General features: G+C 39.8%; 1 protein-coding gene across 14 annotated transcripts in view; it reads right to left on the bottom strand.

Annotated features, from left to right (window-relative positions):
* The window catches only part of AP1S2 (adaptor related protein complex 1 subunit sigma 2), a 33,346-nt gene extending 13,978 nt beyond the window's left edge, over positions 1-19,368 (bottom strand). For 3 of the 14 annotated variants that reach the window (XR_003989467.1, XR_003989462.2, XR_004389886.1), the window contains exons 1-5: positions 19,164-19,368; positions 17,666-17,844; positions 9,967-10,075; positions 9,054-9,191; positions 560-654 (exon numbers count right to left, since the gene is read on the bottom strand). Coding sequence is in view for 8 of the 14 variants with exons in the window: in XM_030472108.1 (XP_030327968.1) it covers positions 8,714-8,737; positions 9,054-9,191; positions 9,967-10,075; positions 17,666-17,844 (450 nt within the window). In the remaining 6 variants the exon portion in view is untranslated. Of the gene's footprint in view, positions 1-19; positions 181-559; positions 655-8,641; positions 8,738-9,050; positions 9,192-9,966; positions 10,076-17,665; positions 17,845-18,382; positions 18,520-19,163 lie in introns of those variants that run through there. The other 11 variants (XM_030472044.1, XM_030472067.1, XM_030472087.1 and 8 more) reach the window with 8 other exon arrangements.
* Between the last annotated feature and the right edge of the window lie 1,912 nt (positions 19,369-21,280).

Below are 21,280 nucleotides of genomic sequence, written 5' to 3'. Positions count from 1 at the left end.
ATGTAAAATAAAATCTTACCTTTATTAGTAGGACTGCCACAATGTATTCCGCTTATGCTCTGGACAAAAAATATGTTGCAATGCACTATATATGCAAATAAGCTTTGTTCTGTCATGCAGCATCCGGCACTTGATATACAGTCAATTGCAGCAGCACCCAGTCTTTTTAGGGCCCATTTTCTTTGCACAGCAGATGTAAAAAGCTCATTTTCCAGTAAATACACATTTACATGGGTTGATTGTAAGTAAACAAAGCCAAACATCTGTTTAGTTATTAGTTTTGGTAATCGTTTCTCTAACTTGCATTATCCCACTTAATTATCAACACCAAAGAAAGCTAGAAGTCGTCAGACACTTCAAGTTGATGCGGTTAGTAAACAAAGGAAAATGAAAGGGAACACTCAAAGCACTCTTCAAAGACCATCATGCAAGTGTTGCAGAAAGTTAAGCCCATCACCCATTTTCTGTTTACCCTTGCAAGGACTTAATTACACGTGCAGCAGTCTTTGCATAGCACCCATTTAATCCATGCCACCAAAATGGTAAACTTGGTAGTTACCAATCATTTAGATGGGGGTCAAAAGGGCTAATGCCCTAGAGTGCTCTTAATCATAAGATATCCTCAGACAAACCTCCCCAGTCTTCATTCTGGCTCTACAAACACAAAATCAAGCAGCAGTGAAAATGCAATACCAACTACTTAATTAAACAAAACAAAAACCACCCACCCAATTATTTAGAGCTTATTTCTGTTTAAAACAAAAGTTAGAAAATATTCTAAACTATATACAAAATTAAGTTCAGTTACTTCATTCAAATGTGTTTCAGCTATTGTTACTAAGTAAGTACAATTTTATCAGGTCCTACTAAAAGTCCAATCTTAAGCAAGCAACAAATATGCATCAGTAAAACATCAGTTCAAAGGCTCCAAGTAGATGCATTAAAAAAACCCTCTCAAGTTTATTTTTCATTTCTTACCAAGACAAAGAGTACCTTAAAATAATAAGTTCTGGAGAGTTGTTGAGAAAGCATCACCTGTGCTCGAAGGAGTACTAATTCAAAGTTGAATTTGTTTTTTCTTTTTTAAAAAAGAGAACTTAAGATCAGCAGTTCATTTTTGTAGCAGATTGAGAGCGTAACAGAATAGGATGCTACCACATTTACGTAGATTTAATCCAGTGACTTATGTGTCAGACAGTATTATTATTCATATTGATATCAAAGTAAGATTTGTTCCATTAAGGGAAGTAAGAATTTCATTCAACTTCTCTACCATCCCTAAAGTAATTTAAAAAATTCAAGAGTTATGTACTGCATTTACTATTAAGCCTCACTGTTACTTGCTGAGCAGTATATAAGCCAGTCATTTTCCTGTAGTGGTGCTTGGTGCAAAAAGTTGAACATTTTTACTTTAATCTACCTGTTAATCAGGCATACTTAGATGTCTCAGAGAATTGCGAGCAATGGGTCTTCTCAGACTGGGGTTTTTTTTTTGCTTTTTTAAAATCAAATTTTCAGCATAAGACGTAATATATATATGCTTTTAATGCATCTTGACATCAATCTCCAGAACTACTACTGTTGCTAGACAGCTTGGCAACAAAAAAAACCCATAGCTTCTCCCTTAAAAATAATAAATAAAAGTCCCAAAACACATACCAGCAATGCGCCCGACATGTACAACATACAGATAAGACCACAGAGAAATGAAAATCTAAAAATTGAACACAATGGCGATACCTCCTGGGGACATTCATGTTCTTTTCACCTACTATTCTGTGTCACTCTAAAACCATCTTCACAGGTAGCAAGGATTTTAGGAAAGGGTAGGAGCACTGCAACATCACACATCATCTCAGACACCAGTAAAAATGCAATTTTCTCCTCACTATTTCAGAGTCCAAACATTAACATTGCTCCTTCCAGTATTCTGCTAAATTCAGGGAAAATGTTCTGCTAAAATGCAGAATTATGTGCTCATTCAGAAAGAGCTTGTTATTTTGAAGATAAGATATTCCCTACTGTCAAGCAGCCGTCCGCAATTATTCATGGAATTTCCTATGTTTATTGACCAAAAGTACACAACTAAGCTCCTGAAAACAGTTATGACATGTGCAGCAATGCTAAAATTTTTATCACATCACCCTGACACAGTGCTTCTACAGACAGCAACAGAAGAATATCTCCGGAGAAAAATCTATCGGTTCAGTGTATAGATAATAAATACGCCCTTAATAGAATTATAATCCATAAGGAGTTTGGTGTACCATTAATATACCTTTAACCATTCTACAAGAATTGCTTATATCAATGCAAGATCAACTTCATAGGTAGTTTTGCAAAATGGATGTTGTTGATCAGTACTGGAATTTACACCAGCCAGGGTACTGAATCACTTATCAGTCAGCAAGGACTTCACTTACACTAACTTGTCTTAGTTATAACTGAAATTTCCTTATGCTTCTATTTGCAAAGCTGACTGAATACTTAATACTTATATGGAAGACACCTTCCTCAACTTGTTGAGTCTTAAGAACTTTTAATCAGCATTTTGATTTCTTTAATAGAATAAGATCCCTTACATCTTACACCCATACACACTAAATAAAACAGGAAAAGAAAGGGAGTATTATGGAGACAGACTTACTAAAATGATATTTTAAAGGTCTGAACAAAAGCTGCTCAGGTAAAAGGCAGACTGCTTTCTATCATTTTCAAATCATAAAAGGCAAGGATAGATTAAGATTTGACAAGATGTTTCTGGAAAGACAACTAGATTTCTAAAGCAGTTATAAATCACAGCCTGCAAATCTATGATAAGTCCTAAGCATCATGACACACCCAGAAAAGCAAGACACTTCAAAAAGAACATTAAGATACTGAACTGCATTTTTCTAAATATAATTAAAAGACTCACATACAGACTAGTAAAATATTTAAGTTGCCAGAAAAAAAAAAGCAGTCTGAGAATGGGAAGGGGGTGAAGAATGATACAGTAACCTCTTGGGTACTCGATGACACTTTTTCAAGACTACATTTGAATCTGGAAAAGGTAACTTCCCCTCCCCCATTCCTACCTGGGAGAAAAACAGAGATGCAGATTCTACTATTAATTTTCTGGACTAATTTTCCTATTGTTTTAAAAACAGAAGAATATGATTTGGTAAGTATTTGCAGGAAAGCCTACTCCACAGTACTCCAACTCAAAAATATCTATTAAAAATATGGGAACACCTTTCACATCAAGGTTTACAGATCTGTCTGCTACTATAAAATGTACAACTAGTTGGCTTCAGAGGCTTGTTCCAAAGAGAAGCAATGTTCCTATGATTCCTGATTACATGTATTCTTATAGTTCCCTCCACCTTAAGTCCAGCTGAATTTATATTAGGTATTTATGAAGCTATGACCACTTCTTAAAAAAACTGTTAGTAGGTTTTATCAGTCTATAGTACAGTCAATGACAAGCAAGATAGCCATAAACATATATGTATAAAGTCAGAAATGCAGTTCTATAAAGATTTTAAATCACTTTTTACTTAAACAGAACACTACAAAGAGCAAAGTAATTAACACAAACATACACGAACAACAAATGCTAGCATGACAAGGCTTGGAACTTTAACTGACACATTTTGAAATACCTCCCATTCACAGTTCCACACAAACACTTCGTAACTGTGTATCTCTTTGCTCTCCATCCCTCAAATGCTGATTTTAAGAGGCTGTGCATAGTTTTTATGACCACAATAACAACCCATATCATAACTGAACAATAAACAAACAAATTTGCCTAAGACAAGGTGCAAATAAATTCTTACAAAGTGAAGTATATTATATATACAGTGTTACAGAGCACGACTGTAGCCAAGCAGTTAAACAAGGCCTATTCATTCAAAGAATAATAACCATCTGTTCAACTGATGTGGGAAAACAAACACAAAAGCAACTAACCTCTTCACTTAGGCCCAATATACTTTATATCAATTTGGGGTAATATGTTTTGAGGCAAACTATGCTAGTCTCTAAGAACAGCAATTCAACTTTTTACTCCCGAGAATGGGGAAAGAACCTACCTCTGCACACTCCACACTCGAAGTACCTTACAAAAAGCCATTTATGTAGGCATGCATTTCCTCACATACTACTTAAAAGCACCCATATTTTGAACAGCACAATTAAGAAAACATGCAATGCCTCAAAAAGGAAGTAATTATGTTGAATACACATTCCCAAATTATTCTGCTTATGTATAGACTTTACCTATCACACAAAATCAGAAATAGTTTCATTCCAGATTCTTAAATAACATCTGGAATGAATATCATAAACAAGCCCCCTTTATTTTTGATCAATGTATCAGAATTGATGCCTTCAATATAAACAGACAAGACATACACTTCATACTTAAACCAAGAGATCAGACATGCTAACTGCATTACTTCCTCTTTCCTGCTATATATCCAAGGTCCTCCGGGGACTGACAACTGAAAGGCATTTTACAAAAGTCTCAGCTACCAAAACACTACCATAACTTACTCTATCTTCCATGAGTAAGTTCAGATCATTATCTGTGCCTAAAATCAAGCACATACATGTCTTAAGAACTGCAGTCTTGAACTGACCAACCAAACTGACTGTCTGAAACCAAGCCAGAAGTTACACATGAAGAACAGATGGCAATCAAGGCAGTCAGATCTCCATTATAGTAAGGATTTCATCATCCATTCTTGTTTCACACTGAGAGAAATACAGGTATAGCTGAGGCAATTAATGTCACTGCCAACTTAGGAAGGCAGTCTATTGCTGTAGTCTATATTTAAGAACTAACATTAAATGAAGACTGAATTAATTGCATTAATTATGCCAAGTTTCTCAGGCAACTATTAAGAAACAGGTGCTTACAAAGGCTGTTTCCTAAACCAGACAAAAATCCTCCTACTCCCACTCACTCCAGGCTTAAGTATCAGGGATTTTCTTTGTCATTGCTCATGCTAACATTCCTTTATTTTGTCATATCTCAAAGACAACCTAATACCATCTCTCCGCTATCACGCATACCTTCAAACCAATGGTTTCCAATTAGCACATTTCATGTTTAAGAAAACAATTTTCATGGTGCGCACAACACACACACCAAATTTTTATTTCCAGTCAAAGATACTCATTCTAAAACTAGAAGCTTAAATCTACATAGCAACCCTGAGCATCTAGTGCAAGTCAGCTGACACTAACAATTTAAGCACCCTTCTTGATACAGGATGAGGTGAGGTCTTGAAATAGCAAAGGCAGTAAGGTTAATTGATAGCTATCTATTATTCTTCATGTGGAAGGACTAGTAAATACTACCTGAGCCAAACTGCAAGAGCCTAAGAGAAAAGATTCACATCATTTTTAGATTTTTGATCATTAATAAAGTAGTGATGGAAACAAACAAGTGTGATATGTCAGCAGATCCACTGGCCTTTTTATTGAGATAACCTCTTAAAAATATTTAAATTTTAATTCTTTCAGATGTTCTGCAATAAAATATTAAAAAGAATACGTACGCACCCTACAAAAGAATAGTGGTGGACAAAATGGGGGTAATTTCCAAAATACTTTTTATAAAAATTACATAGGTTGAATAACAAAAAGAGTTTTCACTCCAAGCCAAAGTTTAGGAACTTTCTTCAAATGAAGATGAGTGAGTCTGTACATATTTGCTTTTAAATATATATACATCACTGCCTGGTTTAGGTATCAGAATTATTAACTCCTTGATATTAGTATTTTAGCTCAGTAAATGACCATGAACTTCCAAGCACCATGCAGAATTACTTGTAAAAACCACAACAATTAGACTTCAGTGAAAAAATTCAGCTCCTCTCTTTTGCATAGAGCATATTTTGTTCCTAGTTTCATGCACTATAAGTATCATGAAATCATGCACAGGATTATCTTCTAGCTGTTCCACACGCCACATGTATAAGTCATGCAACAACATACTGCATCTGCCCATTCTCTCAGTACAAGTTGTCCACACAAGCAAACACACACCTTTTCAGAAAGGCATGCCTTTGCAATCACTAGTGAAATATTTAAGATTTGTACAGCAAGCAAGATACAAAATTATCAATCAAGATACATGACAGCATTCTTTTGAAGTATTTCTAGCAATAGATTTACAAGGAAGCATGGAAGCACACTGGAATAATTAGTTTTTACTACCATTGATATGGATAACATAGCTAGTATTGACAACTGACTATTGGTAAGTTAACAGGTGGTAATACATGGGGTGTAGGGAATGAACATTTTAAATGAGCACATTATTGAAAAGCTAACAAGAAAGTGAAGGTGAGGAACGTTTAAAAAGTTAGTATGTTTCCGTCACACAAACTCTAGCAGTTAGTAGGTAGACTGCACAGCACTAAAAACCTAATGACAAACTGAAGTAGGTGCTCAGAAACAGTACCTGCTGGAAAACTGCCACAGAAAATACAAGCAGGCAAGGGTATTAAGAACTAATTCACTATTCAGCAATTTATGCCTCTGCATATTTCCTTTTAACAACGCACAAATAGCCACTTAATGTATTTGTAACGATTTTCCTTTGCTAAGTATTCTGTTCAGCTTTTAATCTTTAAGGTGCTTCATACATTAATGTATATAGCATTACTAATTAATAATGTTGTGTATTCAACACTGATTAATAATTTTTAAGTTAGGCAACCTGAGTATTCAGGGCCAAATAGAAGTCCTTTTGTTGCACATAATTAGGATCTGACATGGCCAAAAACAAACACACAGTCACCCTGCTAGAGATGGTTTGCATTTGGAATCAAACCACATTTCATTCCAGCAGCTTTGAAGTATTGTGGGAAGCAGAAATTAACTAAAGTACCAGAAAGTCTCCAGTTGTGACAAACTATTATTTTAACAACCCTCTTCATCAAACTCAGCATGCACACAGCAGCAGTTGATACAAAAACAAACCTCTGCAGAAAGAGTTCAACTTTATTGAAAGCTTGATTTAAATATGAACTCAGACTTTTACAGGTTTTATAAACTAAAAATCAGTTATATGGAGTAGTTTTATACTTGATCGACAATCAATATAACCAAGCATGAAATACATAAAAATCAAACATAAGACTAGAGTGGTACTGTAATAAACTGTTACATTCCAATTTAACCAGAAAAGACCTAATAAACCTTGACAGAACAGAAAATCTCAGACATGGGGAAAGAAAGAATAATCAGAGTAAATCTATCAGGGCAAGGGAAAAGTCTTCCACTGAAAAAGTAATACTTACTTTTGTGTAAAATTTAAGTGTAAAAAGAGAATGTTAATTGTTTGGATAGAAACCAGTAATTAATTCCTAGAAGTAGAATGCCTTTTTGTTTAGAAGAGCCCTAGGAAAATGGTGAAAATAAAATTCAAAACTAGTGAGAATGTGAAAAAGTACAGTAATTCTATTTTATGTACAATTAAATGTGCATTTGCAGGAGACAGACTGGAACAGACAACTAATCTGTTATATCTGTTTTTATATAAAGAAGAGCAAAACATTTTCAGAGACTAAACAGATTATTCCCCCCATCCCCCTTTGTAAACTGCAACAGGACTTCCCGTTAAGGTAATTACTTTGAAGAGTAAAGAAGGGGTCAACAAAAACTGCATCGGAATACAAGCCGTAAATAAGCGCATATAATTTCATTATTAGAAAAAGAGGGTAGCAAATCTGTGTGTAATGGCTGACCTTGTTCATGACACTAACTAGCTGTTGACAGACCAGAACTGTAATGTGCTGTGGATCTGCCTGTACTCTGAAAGGATTACAAACACAGCTACAAGGAGAAACACCACTATGTGTTTCCCTACACTATTAATCCCACATTCAACAAAAAGAGTACCAAGTGGAACACAGAATGGTTATAAGAGAATTAAGCAATTAACTCACAGGATGAACTAACAAACTGAAGGTTCGCATGAGGAGAAAAAAAATAGGAGCTTACATCTATATGTAATCTTGTCCGTGAATCTCAGTACATTTAAACAAAATTAAGGCTCATCATCCCTGTTAAACTGGATGTTCCATTGACTTGCACGCAAGATTGATGATTCCCCCAGCACACTAGAATTTTGACTTCCATTTAGGTTTTAAAGGACCTTAACACTCACCTCAAGACTACAGCAATTCGGGGGAGAGGGGATGGAGAAACCCCAAACAAAAAAAGCAAATGAAAATACAAATAAACAAAAAAAACCCCAGAAAACAAAAAAACAAACACACCCACAAAAAAAACCCAAAACCACCCACAAACCCAAAACCACCACCACCACCATCCCCAAAACAATAAAAAAACCAGCAAACAATGGAGAAACATGGGGAAATTACACTAAGTTTTTCTATATCATTGAATCCCTTCCCATCAAATGTTTTCTAAAGAAAATGGTAGAGAGATGGAATCTGTCTTTCTTTAAAGTTAGTAACGAACAATAAAAGCATTCAAAGTGAAAACACAATTGTTCTTATACTTTGTTCTGTATGTTTCTATGGCATTACTTTTACTACTTTGTCAACTTAAAAGATAGAAATGTTCCAGCGTAACCAACCTATAGCAGAAAGGCAGGTCTTTAGAATAAGAACTATACCTGAACGAGTCTCAAAGAAGAGAGTCTAGCTTCTGGATTTCAGCAATGAAACAGTAAAGAAGTGAACATGCATCAGGTATGACAAAAAACTGATGGCTGACTAATAAAAAGAAGAAATTAAAGACACATGAACAAAACTAAGTTAAGCAGCATGAACTATCATTATCTAGGTATACACATCGAACAGCCACTTGCACTTCTAGCAAAACAAAAAATCACAGTAGGTTACAATATACACATGCCAAACAAAAGAGCAGAGAGCATCATCATATTGCACAATTAGAGCAACTAACTAGAAACTACATGCTAAGCATGCTAAAAACCACCTCCTACAAGCTTAACAGAAACAGGAGCTTTTTCAATACAAGCCTACCATGCTGATACTTTGGCCAGAAAAGCTGAATTTGCTCACCTCCTGTAAAAGATCTGCCTGTTCAATGGCTTTGAGAACATTTTTCTTGGAAGTCTCCTGAACTTCCCCTCCTAAAAGGAACTCATCCAGAATGAAATAGGCTTTTTCAAAATTGAAGATGATATCAAGTTCACATACCTAAAAGGAACACCAAGCATTATTGAAAAGTGGGAGGATACTATCTATTGAGGTATATCCTCTCACAATACTTAACTTGTTCACAGCTTCACCAAACCAAGATGTTAGCCTCAGGCTGTAACTTTTTAAGAAATGGGCAACAACAACAAAACGAACAAGCAAACAAAACAAAGCAAACAAAAAAAAGAGAAAAATCAACCCTTTAGAACATGCAACCTTATATAAAACATTCAAACACAATCATCTCAAATTTCTTATTCATTCTGTGCATTTCCTAGTCAGAAGGACTTGGAAGGTAGAAGGATGAGCAGCAGTTTTTCTGAGTGCTAATGTACATTACTACAGTTGTTTGTTCGCTATCTTGATAAGCAGATATCTGCCATTTCTTTGCCCACTGCTCCTGCTAGTTCACAACCAACTGCCTCCTTCGGAAGCAGATACAAGAAATGCCCACACACTAGCAGTGTCAGGGAGAAGGAAGTCTGGGTGACTAGCCAGAAAGCTAAGGATAAGATTTTGTCTGACCTCAAGTGAGGCTATTACAAAATGAAATAAATACAAGGCAATTAACACCAGATTAATAACAGTTCTTCTCCCAAATTACAGGTATTTTATATTTTAACAGTTATACAGGCAACCATTAGTTTAGTTTGGCCAAGCAACCAACACAAAATGTGTTAGATGCACCTTTTAAAAAAACATAATCAGCTAGCTGTTGAAAGTGCTGTGGGCATTAAAAAAAAAAAAGTTACGTAATATGAAGACACTAACTCACACTGCCAAAATACTTGTCAAGAAGCTCTACATAGCGATGAATTATTTCCAGAGTTATTAGCTCGTTGTCTTGATCTTCAATAGCACAGCAGAAATAGAGGCTTGCATATCTGTAATAACAAAATAATCCTGATGTTAGCATAAGAACATGCACAAAATGAATGCACTGGAGATGTGTTATGTTCTCAGGAGTCCTTCATACTCAAGTCTAGCATACTGTTATGCTACATCAGCAGCTATACGAGTTCTACCAAAGAACTTTCAGCAGATAGAACAGCAGACATACTCATGCACAAATGGGATCTGCCTCCTTGATTCAAGAAAGACTTCAGTCATTACCACTCTTCAGCTGATGGAATTAAATTAGCCTAAGACACGGTTGGAAAAGGAAATGTATTTGGTTTTTTCTGGCCTCCTGGCAGAGTTCTGGGGCAAAATATTTTTTTTTTTCCTACTATCCGTAACATCCAAACACTCGTATACTAATCAACAGATTCAATCTTAAATTCTTATCACAAAAGCTACACACAAAGATACTAAAAACTACAGAAAATACCTTGAGAAAGATAAATTGAATAACAATTAGGATTTGGTCTTTATAGAGAATTTAACAAATGCCCAAAAAACTCCAAAACTAACACTAATGTCATATACCCCAAATGCTATTAAGTCAACAACTCTATCACTACCAACTGTCCTGGTATCAGACTAACAAGACACCATCAGCTAGTTTCTAGCAATCCACTGCCACCTTGGAAGACAGGGAATTCTTTACTTCAGATATGATCTTGTTTTCCACTTTCTACTTTCAACAAAAAGACCATCCCAATTCTGCTGTGCTCTACTATACTCTTGTTTAAGTCATGTTTAAAAAAAAGCTGATGAAAAAAACAGAATTGAAAAAACAGAAATGAAAGCTGAATTTTTTAAGTGCCAAAACCATATGCTGTACAGACACACATGGCACAAATGAGATTTCAAGTAACACCTGTTGTAACTGATAATTTACATGAAGCAGAAACAGCTTTTGTTTGCCTGCTCAGAGAGAACTGGCCATAATAAGCCCTCGGTAGCCAGTCCTATTGAAAAAGAAGCCATTCAGATGTGAATGCCAAATTTAAGATGTGCATTTGTTTCTTGTGCACAGGAAGGCACAGACTTTTTAAACGTTATGCATATTTTATCAGTGGGGACTTTGATACCCCCAAAGAAACTGTCAGGGTTTGGGCTAGAAGTCTGGCAAAAAAAATGCTGCATTTTGTAGTATGTTCAAATTTGTTTCCCAGCTGCTCACCTAGCACCATTTATGATCTGAAAATCCCCCCTCTGCTCTGAGTCAAATTGCTATGGCTTCATTACGAAAACTTCCTGGAATAACTTTTGAATAAGAGTTTTAAACTATTATAACAAAATTACTGCCTGCGAGTTCTTCCATCCTACCACAAAACATTGCAGGGAGGGAAGAGAGGAAGACACCTCCATTGAAGCACATAACACTAATTCCCTTGCTCTTTCATCTCTTTACCATAGGGACTTGTCAGCTCATCAGAAATCCTATCTGAGCACAGTTCTTTTGATTTTACACTGTTGTGTTTGTGCCTAATTTTTCAGGGACATTTAGCGTCATTGTAGTAGCCTGCAAGACCCAATCTGTATAAAGATCTTTTAGACAAAGCTATTTTAAAAAGTATTGGAAAGCGATACTATAAAGAAAAAACATTTTCAAATCTACTGAGGAATTTAGAAGTCAAACTCCAAGTTACTGCATTTCATTGTAGAAATAGAGCTTCGGCGCATTAGTTGACATTTACGCTAATTACCAGCACTCAGGCCAGATCCATCTAAAAAGCTTTCTTCATATTCAGATGAGCAGCACTGATTATAAAGTGTAGTTAAACTGTTCCCGTACAGTGCCTAAACACAACTTGAAACGCATACCAGGAAACATTATCAAATTTGACTCAAATATTGCAATTTTATCCACATGGAACAGTCCTTTTGTGCTTCCCCATTACTTAAGAATCTCTTTTGATGCACAGAACTATTTTATGTAAATACCCACAAAGAAGAGGGGGGTGGGATGGAAGGGAGAGATTACCTAACATAAAATACTTTCCCAGAAGAAAGGGGTCTGCTCTCAGCATCCTCATTTAAAAGAAAATGTAACATACTTCTGAAAGACTTTATTTGGCAGCTAGTGAGTAAACTACACATTCAAGATCTGCCAACTGCAGTTTTGGTGAGAGAATACCAAGAAACAAAAACTGCTCAGTGGGCATCTTACCCAGGCCTCCATTTCATGTTATCTATCATTATGTGCAGAGAATATTTTTCCAAGTATTTTCTAAGTAGCAATCGTGACTAATGGATCACTACTCAACAAAACAAAATAAATGCAGATTCAATAAGCCTATATGGCAAATAGTGGAGGAGTATAAACAAGTCAGCCACCACTGCAAAGGGCATGAGCATACTACTAAGGTATACCTTTCTTCCGATGCAAATTCTCAAACGCAATAGTTTAATATAATTTTTTTTTCTTTGCAGGCCAGGGCTTCAGAAAAAAGTATCTACACCTAGTCTACTGCAGATAAACTAGAGGTTTTGCCAAGTGTAGAAGCTTACATGGACAGTGTCCTACAAAGACAAGTAGATTACAGTACTCGGGCTGAAAAAAGATTTCTGCTCTGCAGAAGTGTCATTTTCCCCTCCCGAGCCTGACGTAAACCTGTCTTTCATATGCACCCAATGAAAAGGCAAATCCTGATAGTAAAGGATGCCACATCATGCAAAAGCAAATGTAGGACAGTCTGTAAGAAACATTCTGACCTTTTTTCTTCCATTTGCTGTTGTGTTTCGTTTGGGGGTTTAGTCTTTCTGTTGGTTTTTTTCCGGTTGGTTGGTTTGAGGGTTTTTTTGTTCTTGTTTTGGTTTGGGTTGGATTTGTTTTATTTTATTTTCCCCTTTCTCTCTCAGTAGGTATCTTCAGACTCAACTTAGCTGCTTACATTCATTTAGGTAAATATTCTATAATAAAGCTCCCTCCACTTGTCAGAAATGGGACCAAACACAGAAACCCCCAGAACAGCTTGGAAAAAAATCACCTAAAAACATAATGAGGAGTAAAAGAATAAAAAAGAAACACAGGAGGCATATAAATACTTTTACAAACTCCTGCCTTCAGATAGATTACTTTAGGGAGTTCTTTTGTAACAGGAAACAAATTCACGAACCTACCCCTCAACAGTTGCAAGAGTTCAGTAGCCGGAAACCTCACAATTGGCAAGCAAAGCTTCAGCAGAGTTCTCTGCTACTGCTCTACTCGCAACCACGTTCAGTAACTCTGCTGGGAGATCAGGTCACTGTGGGCAGAGCGTAACTTGCAAATCCTACCAGTTCAGTGGCATTCTCCTACTAGGTGAGAGAACTCCTGTTTGAAGCCAGCCCTGGAAGTCTGTCACCACGTAAAGCTACAAGCAAGCCAAAAGTCTGTCAGCACCTAAAGTCACTTTGCACGTAGATCCTAATTGCAGAAATTTAAAGCTTACAGAGTTTGACAGGAGCAGAAATGAACTGCAAATGACAACCAAGCTGCCTTTAAAAGGCAGACAGGTGCTTAAGGGAGCCCAAGAATCTGTGGTTTCATGACAGTTGTTGACCCAGTGAAAACTGGGACTGCTAATAAGTTGTGATTGGCAAAAGATTTTTTTTTCTCCTCCAAAAATCTTACACATTTGTTTGATAAAACAAGTTCTGAGAATTTACAACAGGCAGATCAGTCACTATTCAGTTAAGGATACAAAGAGATCAACAACAATACCACTACCAAAATTAAGATTGTGGTTTTTTTTTTTTTTACAGTCCGTCATTTCAGCAAGTCTATACCCTCCAGTAGGTTTAGAAATGAACAAAAGCTTGGTACTGGTAATCCTCTAAGAATTCCTTCTCAATACTGAGATCCTCCTAGTGATGCATGAACTGGAATCCTGTATAAAGAAGATCTGATCAAGTTAAAATAATCAAACTCAAGTACCTAATTCACTATAATCACTGCATTCAGTTTTACAGAGTCACCTAATCAACACCACAGTTACATTTTTAACAGATAAAACTGGCAGCTAAGATGTGCATAAAGACAGACAGCGATCAGGTCAACCACTGGGCACATACCATACCACTAGCCAGAGGCCAGCACCTTAAGTTCACAATACTTTAAGAGGCACACTGCTTAAAGAACAGTCTCTTTCGTTGTTGGGGCGGGGGGGGAAGGAAGGAAGGGTAAGAGGAGGGCCGGGAAGGGCCAGAAAGATGGGACAGTTGAAAAGAAGAGTTATAAAACTTATTTTTCCAGAAGTCTTTAACATAACCTATGATTATGGTTATTTTAAAGTAAAAGACAATTGCCATAACATTAATGGCAGCACAAACTATGACAGTTTTATAACTTCATACTGCAAACACATAAAAGCAAAGACAAAATCCTTAATCAAATTACAAAACAACAATAACCAAGTCCCATGTTAGCCAAATGCTAACAAAGTAAAATTTACATAAAAATCAGTTATTCTGCAATTTCTGATTTTGACTGCAATATACTACACCATGAAAATAAGTCATACCGCCAGAAGCTAAAATAGTGACCAGCTGACATCTTCGGGGGGGGGGGATGATCACATCCTATCCTAAGTTCATCTTTTCAGTAAAATTACTGATTTTAGCATTTAACACATTTCTCTGCCACAAGCAGAGAGCTGCACAAATTTCTAACCTGTATGCTCCAATATCACTACAGGTAGCTCTTAAAAGGGCAAAACATGAAGAGTGATCATTAACTGTGTTTGCTAAGTTTCTAATCAGTTGTCTGCAGATGTCTCCCTCTCTATTTTCATAAAGTGCAACTGTTGTTGGCTTCCCATACTTGAATTTCTTTTTTTTTTTTTACCCAGCAAGTCACTTCAAATCTCCATTTGTCTCCTGAAGTTAGACGCTCATGTCCTTTTCCAATCTTCTGGTGTCTACCAGCCTGAAAAACTCTCCTCCAAACCAGCTACAGAGTACATACATCCTAATTCATTAAGCACATAAAAAGCAGGGCACCTTTTCATCTGACCCTATTTTGCAACCATTATCAATGCTACATATGTGAAACTAAAGAAAGTCACACACATTCAGATGGAATTTAAAACAGTCCTATTTTCTTGAAGTGTCATTCAGAAAGCAAAGTAAGGATGACACGTTAGAGAGCTAAGGAGGCTAATCAAAATAGTCCAGCTTCCTTGATAAACACTAAGTATCAGAAGGCAGCAAAAGCTACTGGCTTGCCAATTTTGCATTTGAGTTCATTCTGTTCTTGCAAATAGGTACATCAATGCAACCCTTGAGTATACTTCTAAATAATACCAACCATTCTCTGAGCTGCAATATCTAGATCAACTCTCTCACGTTGACAGTAAATACAGTCTAAAAACAAGAACAGCGCATCAATTTCAGCACTTTAAGACTCTTAATAGCAATATGCACATGCAACATCTACAATAGCACTATGCACATACTTTTATAGTTTATATTGAAAAACATTTGCACAAGAAGCTCAGATCCTTACCAATAATAGATTGGACAAGAACAGATCTTAGCAGATGCTCAAGTGCCTTTTGTCTGTGAGCAACTGGGAGCAGCTTTTGCTCCCATACAAAGCTCCTGCAGGCGTGTTTCTCTTTTAGCCACCCACCCTTCAGAAAGTATTAGACTTTGACTATTATAATTGCCTTTTGGGGATTATCTGCTTTTGAGTTATAACTGATCTCCCTTTTCAAAGAAATCATACTAGTTTGTACTCATCACCTTTAATGACAATGTGATACGTGGAAAAAATCCCACAAACCTAAAAGCTGTTAATGTTATCAGATACAAGAATCTAAACTATCACCTCTTATACTCAGTCCTTCCGCTGTTTTAGCCTAACAGAACATGCCAAAAAGGCAGAAGTAAAACAAGACTGGAGATGTTCATTAGCTTGATACAAGCTAATCTTAACAAGATTTCATAGACTAACTGTGCCAGACTGGTTTGCACACTGAAGCAAGCTACTGCAGTCAGCTGTGCGTACAAGCAGTCTAGCAGATGGGCTGAAGTCTACATCCAGCCCAAAATGGTCTAGGATACATCTCCCAGCAAATTTCTTCATTTTCCTTGACCAGAGGATCCACAGCACACTACTGAGATGCATGAACACCAAAACTTTCAGCAACAGAGTCATACCCAAATTTTCAACACTTCTCTAGATACAAAAGGACATGACAAGTAGTTGTTAATAGCAATGAACAGACAAGAAGGGAAAGCAGCTGCGTGAAATGAAACCACTGCCAGAACAGCTACTGCTGTTCAAGACTGGGCAAGGAAGGGAACAGATTGGCCTACTCATGCCCAGTTTTTCTGATCTAGTCCCATAAAAGCCCAGCTAAAGGAGCACTTGCAGGCATTAGCACTTAAAGGAGCAAACAAAGCATTTGAGTAAGCTTGTCTACGTGTACATACAAGAAGTTTTGTGAGGAAACCAAGAGGCCGAAATAAAAACTGTCTATGCTTTAAGAACAGCCTTATGCACTGTTCCTCTTTCCTCCTCCTTGTTAAAGAACGACATGCATTAGACAGACTGAATGACATTCATGTGCATGAAGTTGCATGCACCGACATATATATGAAACCAGGACTTAAAACATCTAAGCCTTTTTGATTCTACCCATTTGGTACACTGGGAAAGAGTTATAAACTCCTCATTTCAGCTCCAGTCCTCTCTGCCTTACCTACAGAGAGAACATAATATTTATTGTAGGGCACAAATCATTTACCATCTCGAAGAGGGAAATAAGAATGCATAAACCTTCTAGGGGAGATAACTTAAGGTTTCGTAGCACCAGCTTTAGCTGGAAGAGATGCAGCCTACCAAATCAGGATGAGGATTACTGTTCTTTGTGGAGAAAATTATGTTCACACAGCTACGCTGTAATACATTCTAAAGATCAGCACAAAGCTCAAAAATGCTTTTCAAATACTCCTAGAAAAGTTAGGGAACAACTGAGAAATGAAACTATTGCAAAGAAAATTATACGTTACTTCCATCAAAAGAAAGCTAGCCATGATTTGTTCAATTAGGAGAAATGCCTTTTTGTATTCATAGCAAAAAAAATTAAAAAAAAAAAAAAACCAACAAAAAAAAAAAAACCACCCGACAAAGCCCCAAACTCGGTAATCTCAAAAATCATTTCCTTATTTCTATGAGCCTTTAAAAGCAAGTTACATTTTCAGGTGATTTATGAAGTCACTGACTTATAAAATTCAGTTTTTCTTTATCATCTATTAAATCTTACATGCTTCATATTTGTACGCATTTATGTCCTGTGCGAATCTCAATGGAGAACCATGACCCACCACCCCTTCTGGAAGTAAAAGGAAACCTCATTTCTTCAGCACATTTCTAAACGCATGAGTGATTTTCCACACATGAATGATTCCTACTTGGTTATCAAATTAGATTCAAGGGAGAAGTCAGTGTTCTCCACAACCAGCAGACAGAAGGAAAAAACCAACAAAACAAACACAAAAAACAAAACAACAACAAAAATCAACCTTCATTATTTTCTTGCTACTTATTACGCTGTTTGTCATGTAAGGCAATTATGAGGTTAGTGAGATAGAACAACCTTTTGTAGACAATCTTCAGGTCTCTCCATTCCAGGAAGCTGCACATTTTCGGTTTGCGGGCTAACACCGTCTGAACAAGTTCCCTTGTGATTTTCTTCTTTTCTTTGTCAGATAATGGGACATACCACTTCTGGAGTCTCAGTTTCCCCTGGCGACTAAAAAGCAACATAAACTGCATCTGTTGAATTAGAAGGGGGGGCGGGGGGAGGGGGGGGAAAGGATTACTCTCAGTCTCTTAGTTCTAAAAAGATTTATGTGAAGAAAAACAAGCAGGAAGCAAGACAGCCATCGAAAACTCTAACCACATTATGTATTTCTATAGCCATGGCAGATGTTACACAAGATTTGGGAGTACCAATAACACAAAGAATTCCGCTGAATAAGGTCAGTGATAGCAAAGATAGCAGAAAGCACATACAAGTTTCAGAAACTGCTGTCAGAACCACCAGGTAGCAAGCGAATACACCCAAATTTCAGACAAGCATGACCAGCACTAGTGCGGTTGCATTTGCATTTACTACAGAAAATGACAAAAAAAACCCCAGCACAGCAGTCTCCTCAAATACTCAAACTCATTTTCAATTCACCGGATTAGACCCTTACAGCAGGAGCAATTTGCACTTAAGATCTTTCTGAAAAGCCTCAGAATACTTTAAATGGCATTAAATCTCCCAACCGAGAGTCCTACAGCACAGAAAAGCCTAGTCTTTCCTCACATTACACAAAAGGAGTAGAGATTAAGTGCTTTCCCTCCGGTCCTATGTTCCAGGTCTCGCTTCCTCTAAAGGAGTGATGTTGCAATTATAAGAGGAACTTGTCGACTGTGTTTTCCAGCAGCTGTAACATTAAAGGAAATTACTTTTTCTTTTTCCCTTTCCGCTCAAAGTTGTTTTGAGCTGGTGAAGTTTCCTAGGCATAATGACATACGTGAAATACGACGAGAAAGCCCAGCCTAGTCCCGGGTGACAACTCCGACCAGCGCCAGCACAGACAGAGGCGGCAGTGGCGGCTCGAAGCCCGGCGATGCCGGGGCGCTCCCTCCGCGGGGACAACCCTCCGCGCCCGCGCTCTCCTCCGCCCGCCGCCACAACACCCCCGGCACTCCTCTGCCTCAGGCGACCCTCCCGCCGTCCCCGCGCCGCGCCTCCGGCCGCAGAGGTACGGGCCGGGCCCGCCCCGCCCCGCGAGGAGACCAGCGCCCGCCGGGCGAGGGGCAGCCGCCGCCCGTCCCAGCCTGGGGCGCGGAGCGGGGCGGGTACCAGCGCTCGTTCCCCACGGCACCTCTGTATGCTGTGGGGTGGCAGGAAGGTGAGGAGCCGCCGCCGGCCGCCCCCTCCTTCGGCTGTTACCGGCCGCTGCCGGGGCGGGCTGGAGAAAAGGGGGTCCCACTATGTAGGGTAAGGACAACAGCTCCCGCGTCCCGCCGCACCCCAACGGCAGGCTCCGCGCCCCGGCGCCGTACGGGAGGCGAGCCCGCCTCCACGCCACTGTGCTCACCGTGCCCTGGGGGGGGGAGAACGAGAAGAGAAGGAGGAGGAAGAAGCAGAGACAGCGGCACCCGCCGCGGCTGCCGAGCAGGACTGAGGGGAGAGAAGGGGAGGGGACGGGAGATGCCGCCGGCTCGGGAACGCGCGCGCGCACACACCCCTCCAACGGCCAACCCCTCTTCCCCCCCCGCCCCGCGCCCGCTCGGGAGGGTCGGGGCGGGGCCGGGCTCGCGGGCGGTGCTGGCGGGCGGGGGGCGTGGCCGTGCAGGGAAGGGGCGGGGCCAGGCTGTGCTACCGCCCGCACCCCCCCCCCGCTGTCTCCTCGCCACAAAACTTTATCAGCTTGCCGGCTCGCGCGGGGAGTGGAGACCCGGCGGTGGGGCGCGAGACCGGCACATGCGCAGTGCGGCCAGGCAAGAGGGGGGACCCGCGGGAGCTAGCCAATCGGGGAGCTCAGCGCAGAGGAGGGAGGGAGGAGCAAAGCACGGTTATTGACCAATGAGAGCGAGGGGCAGGCGGCGGAAGGAGGAGCTGGCAGAGAGGGCGGGAGGGGCTGGGGCGGGAGGCGTGGTTAGAGACCTTCGTCTGCGTGGCCCGAATTAGGATAGGGCGACAGCCGGCGAGGCAACAGCCAACCAGGAAACGCAACTGCAGGTAGCTGTCCCGCCAGCAGCCAATGGGCTGGCGCGGCATGGAGTCGGGGAAATGACATCAGTCAATCGGGCGCCCGGAGACGGGAGACTCTCCTCTGCCGGCCTTCCTCCTGCCCGGGGCGGCCGCACCGCGCCTGCGCCGCGCCGTGTTTGCCTCCAGCACGTGCGCGCCCCGCCGGGGGGCGGGCCCAGCCGTTGACCGAGCCCTCCCGCGGGGTGCGCAGCCGCGCCTGGGACCCGCTGCTCCCCATGTGGAGCCGCGGCCCCGCGCAGAGATGGGCGTGCGGGGCGTCGCTGGTGTGTGGGGAGCCGAGCCGGGGCAGGCGGCACCGCCCTTCCCCAGGATGTTTCCCCCCTAGAGTCACCTTGCTTGGTGGCTAGGTTTGCAGGATGGGCCCCCGTCGTGTATTTAGCGGTGTCGTGTTTCGCTGATGCGATCGGGTTTTATTTCTGTGCAGCTGAAAAGGTTTCCCGTGCCGAAACAGCTTGATTTGGGGGTTTGGTTGGGTTTTGGTGGGTTTGTTGGGAGGATTATTTAGTTCAAATGGAGGTGCAATTTTAGCTGAAGGAAACACAAGAGATCTGTCTCTTCGAGCCACAGTTGAGGCAACCTTCTCTTAAGGACCTAATGCTCTCTGCATCACTGGTGCTCATCCCCCTCGTTCCCTCCCACCCGCCCCCAGCAGTATTAAAGGTGTCAATAATCAGGAAAGATCACTTTAAACACCTGATCCTTTAATAGTGTGACGAGACTACACAAAAAGATTTTGCTCGCTCTGTAGCTCTCCATTAGGAGTAGCTCCAAGCACTTTGGGTTGTGTCACGCTTTTATTACTTTTTATTATTGATACTTCAGAAAAAAAAAAAAAAAAAGCCTTTGCTTCTGGCTGCAAAACAGCTGTGGCAGCAGAAACCAGTGCTGGAAATGCTTTTGTGTAAAAACGTGGTTGGTCTGAGAGGAATGCCAATTTTTCTGCCATTTCAAGGCATGCTATAATCAGTTGTACTTGAGGAAAACTGCAAATATCTTTCCCATTTTATAGTAGAAGTTATAACTCTAAGAAAAAAGTGACATGAGGACAAGGAGGTGTGCATGAAACCAAAGTGAATGGATAAGGCAATTGCAATATTAGAGGTCACGTAGAATGTGAGAGCTGCTGATGTTAGGGGCTTGTTCCTGTCATACTTAATGTTTGTTTAGCAGCCATCCTGTTCTGATTTGAACTTGCCTGTCACCAAGTGCAGGAGCAGATATGTGTGGATCTGTTGCCTCATAGCGGCTTCCTTTATACTGGTGTATTATTTTGTCCTCAGTGATTGCCACACATCGGAGCTCTGCTTGTTTCTTGTGATCCCATTCCATGATCTAAAATATCCTGTTGTTCAGAAAGCTTTCATAAAGTATCTCTTTCCTAATCTGCACTTCACTGTTCTTGAATTTAGCGTCATATATCCCATGAGTTCTGTGTTAAAT

This window comes from Strigops habroptila, chromosome 2 (assembly GCF_004027225.2).
Source record: "Strigops habroptila isolate Jane chromosome 2, bStrHab1.2.pri, whole genome shotgun sequence".
NCBI lineage: Eukaryota > Metazoa > Chordata > Aves > Psittaciformes > Psittacidae > Strigops > Strigops habroptila.
The sequence above is the reverse complement of the archived record's forward strand: the minus strand, read 5'-3'. Positions and strand labels throughout refer to the sequence as shown.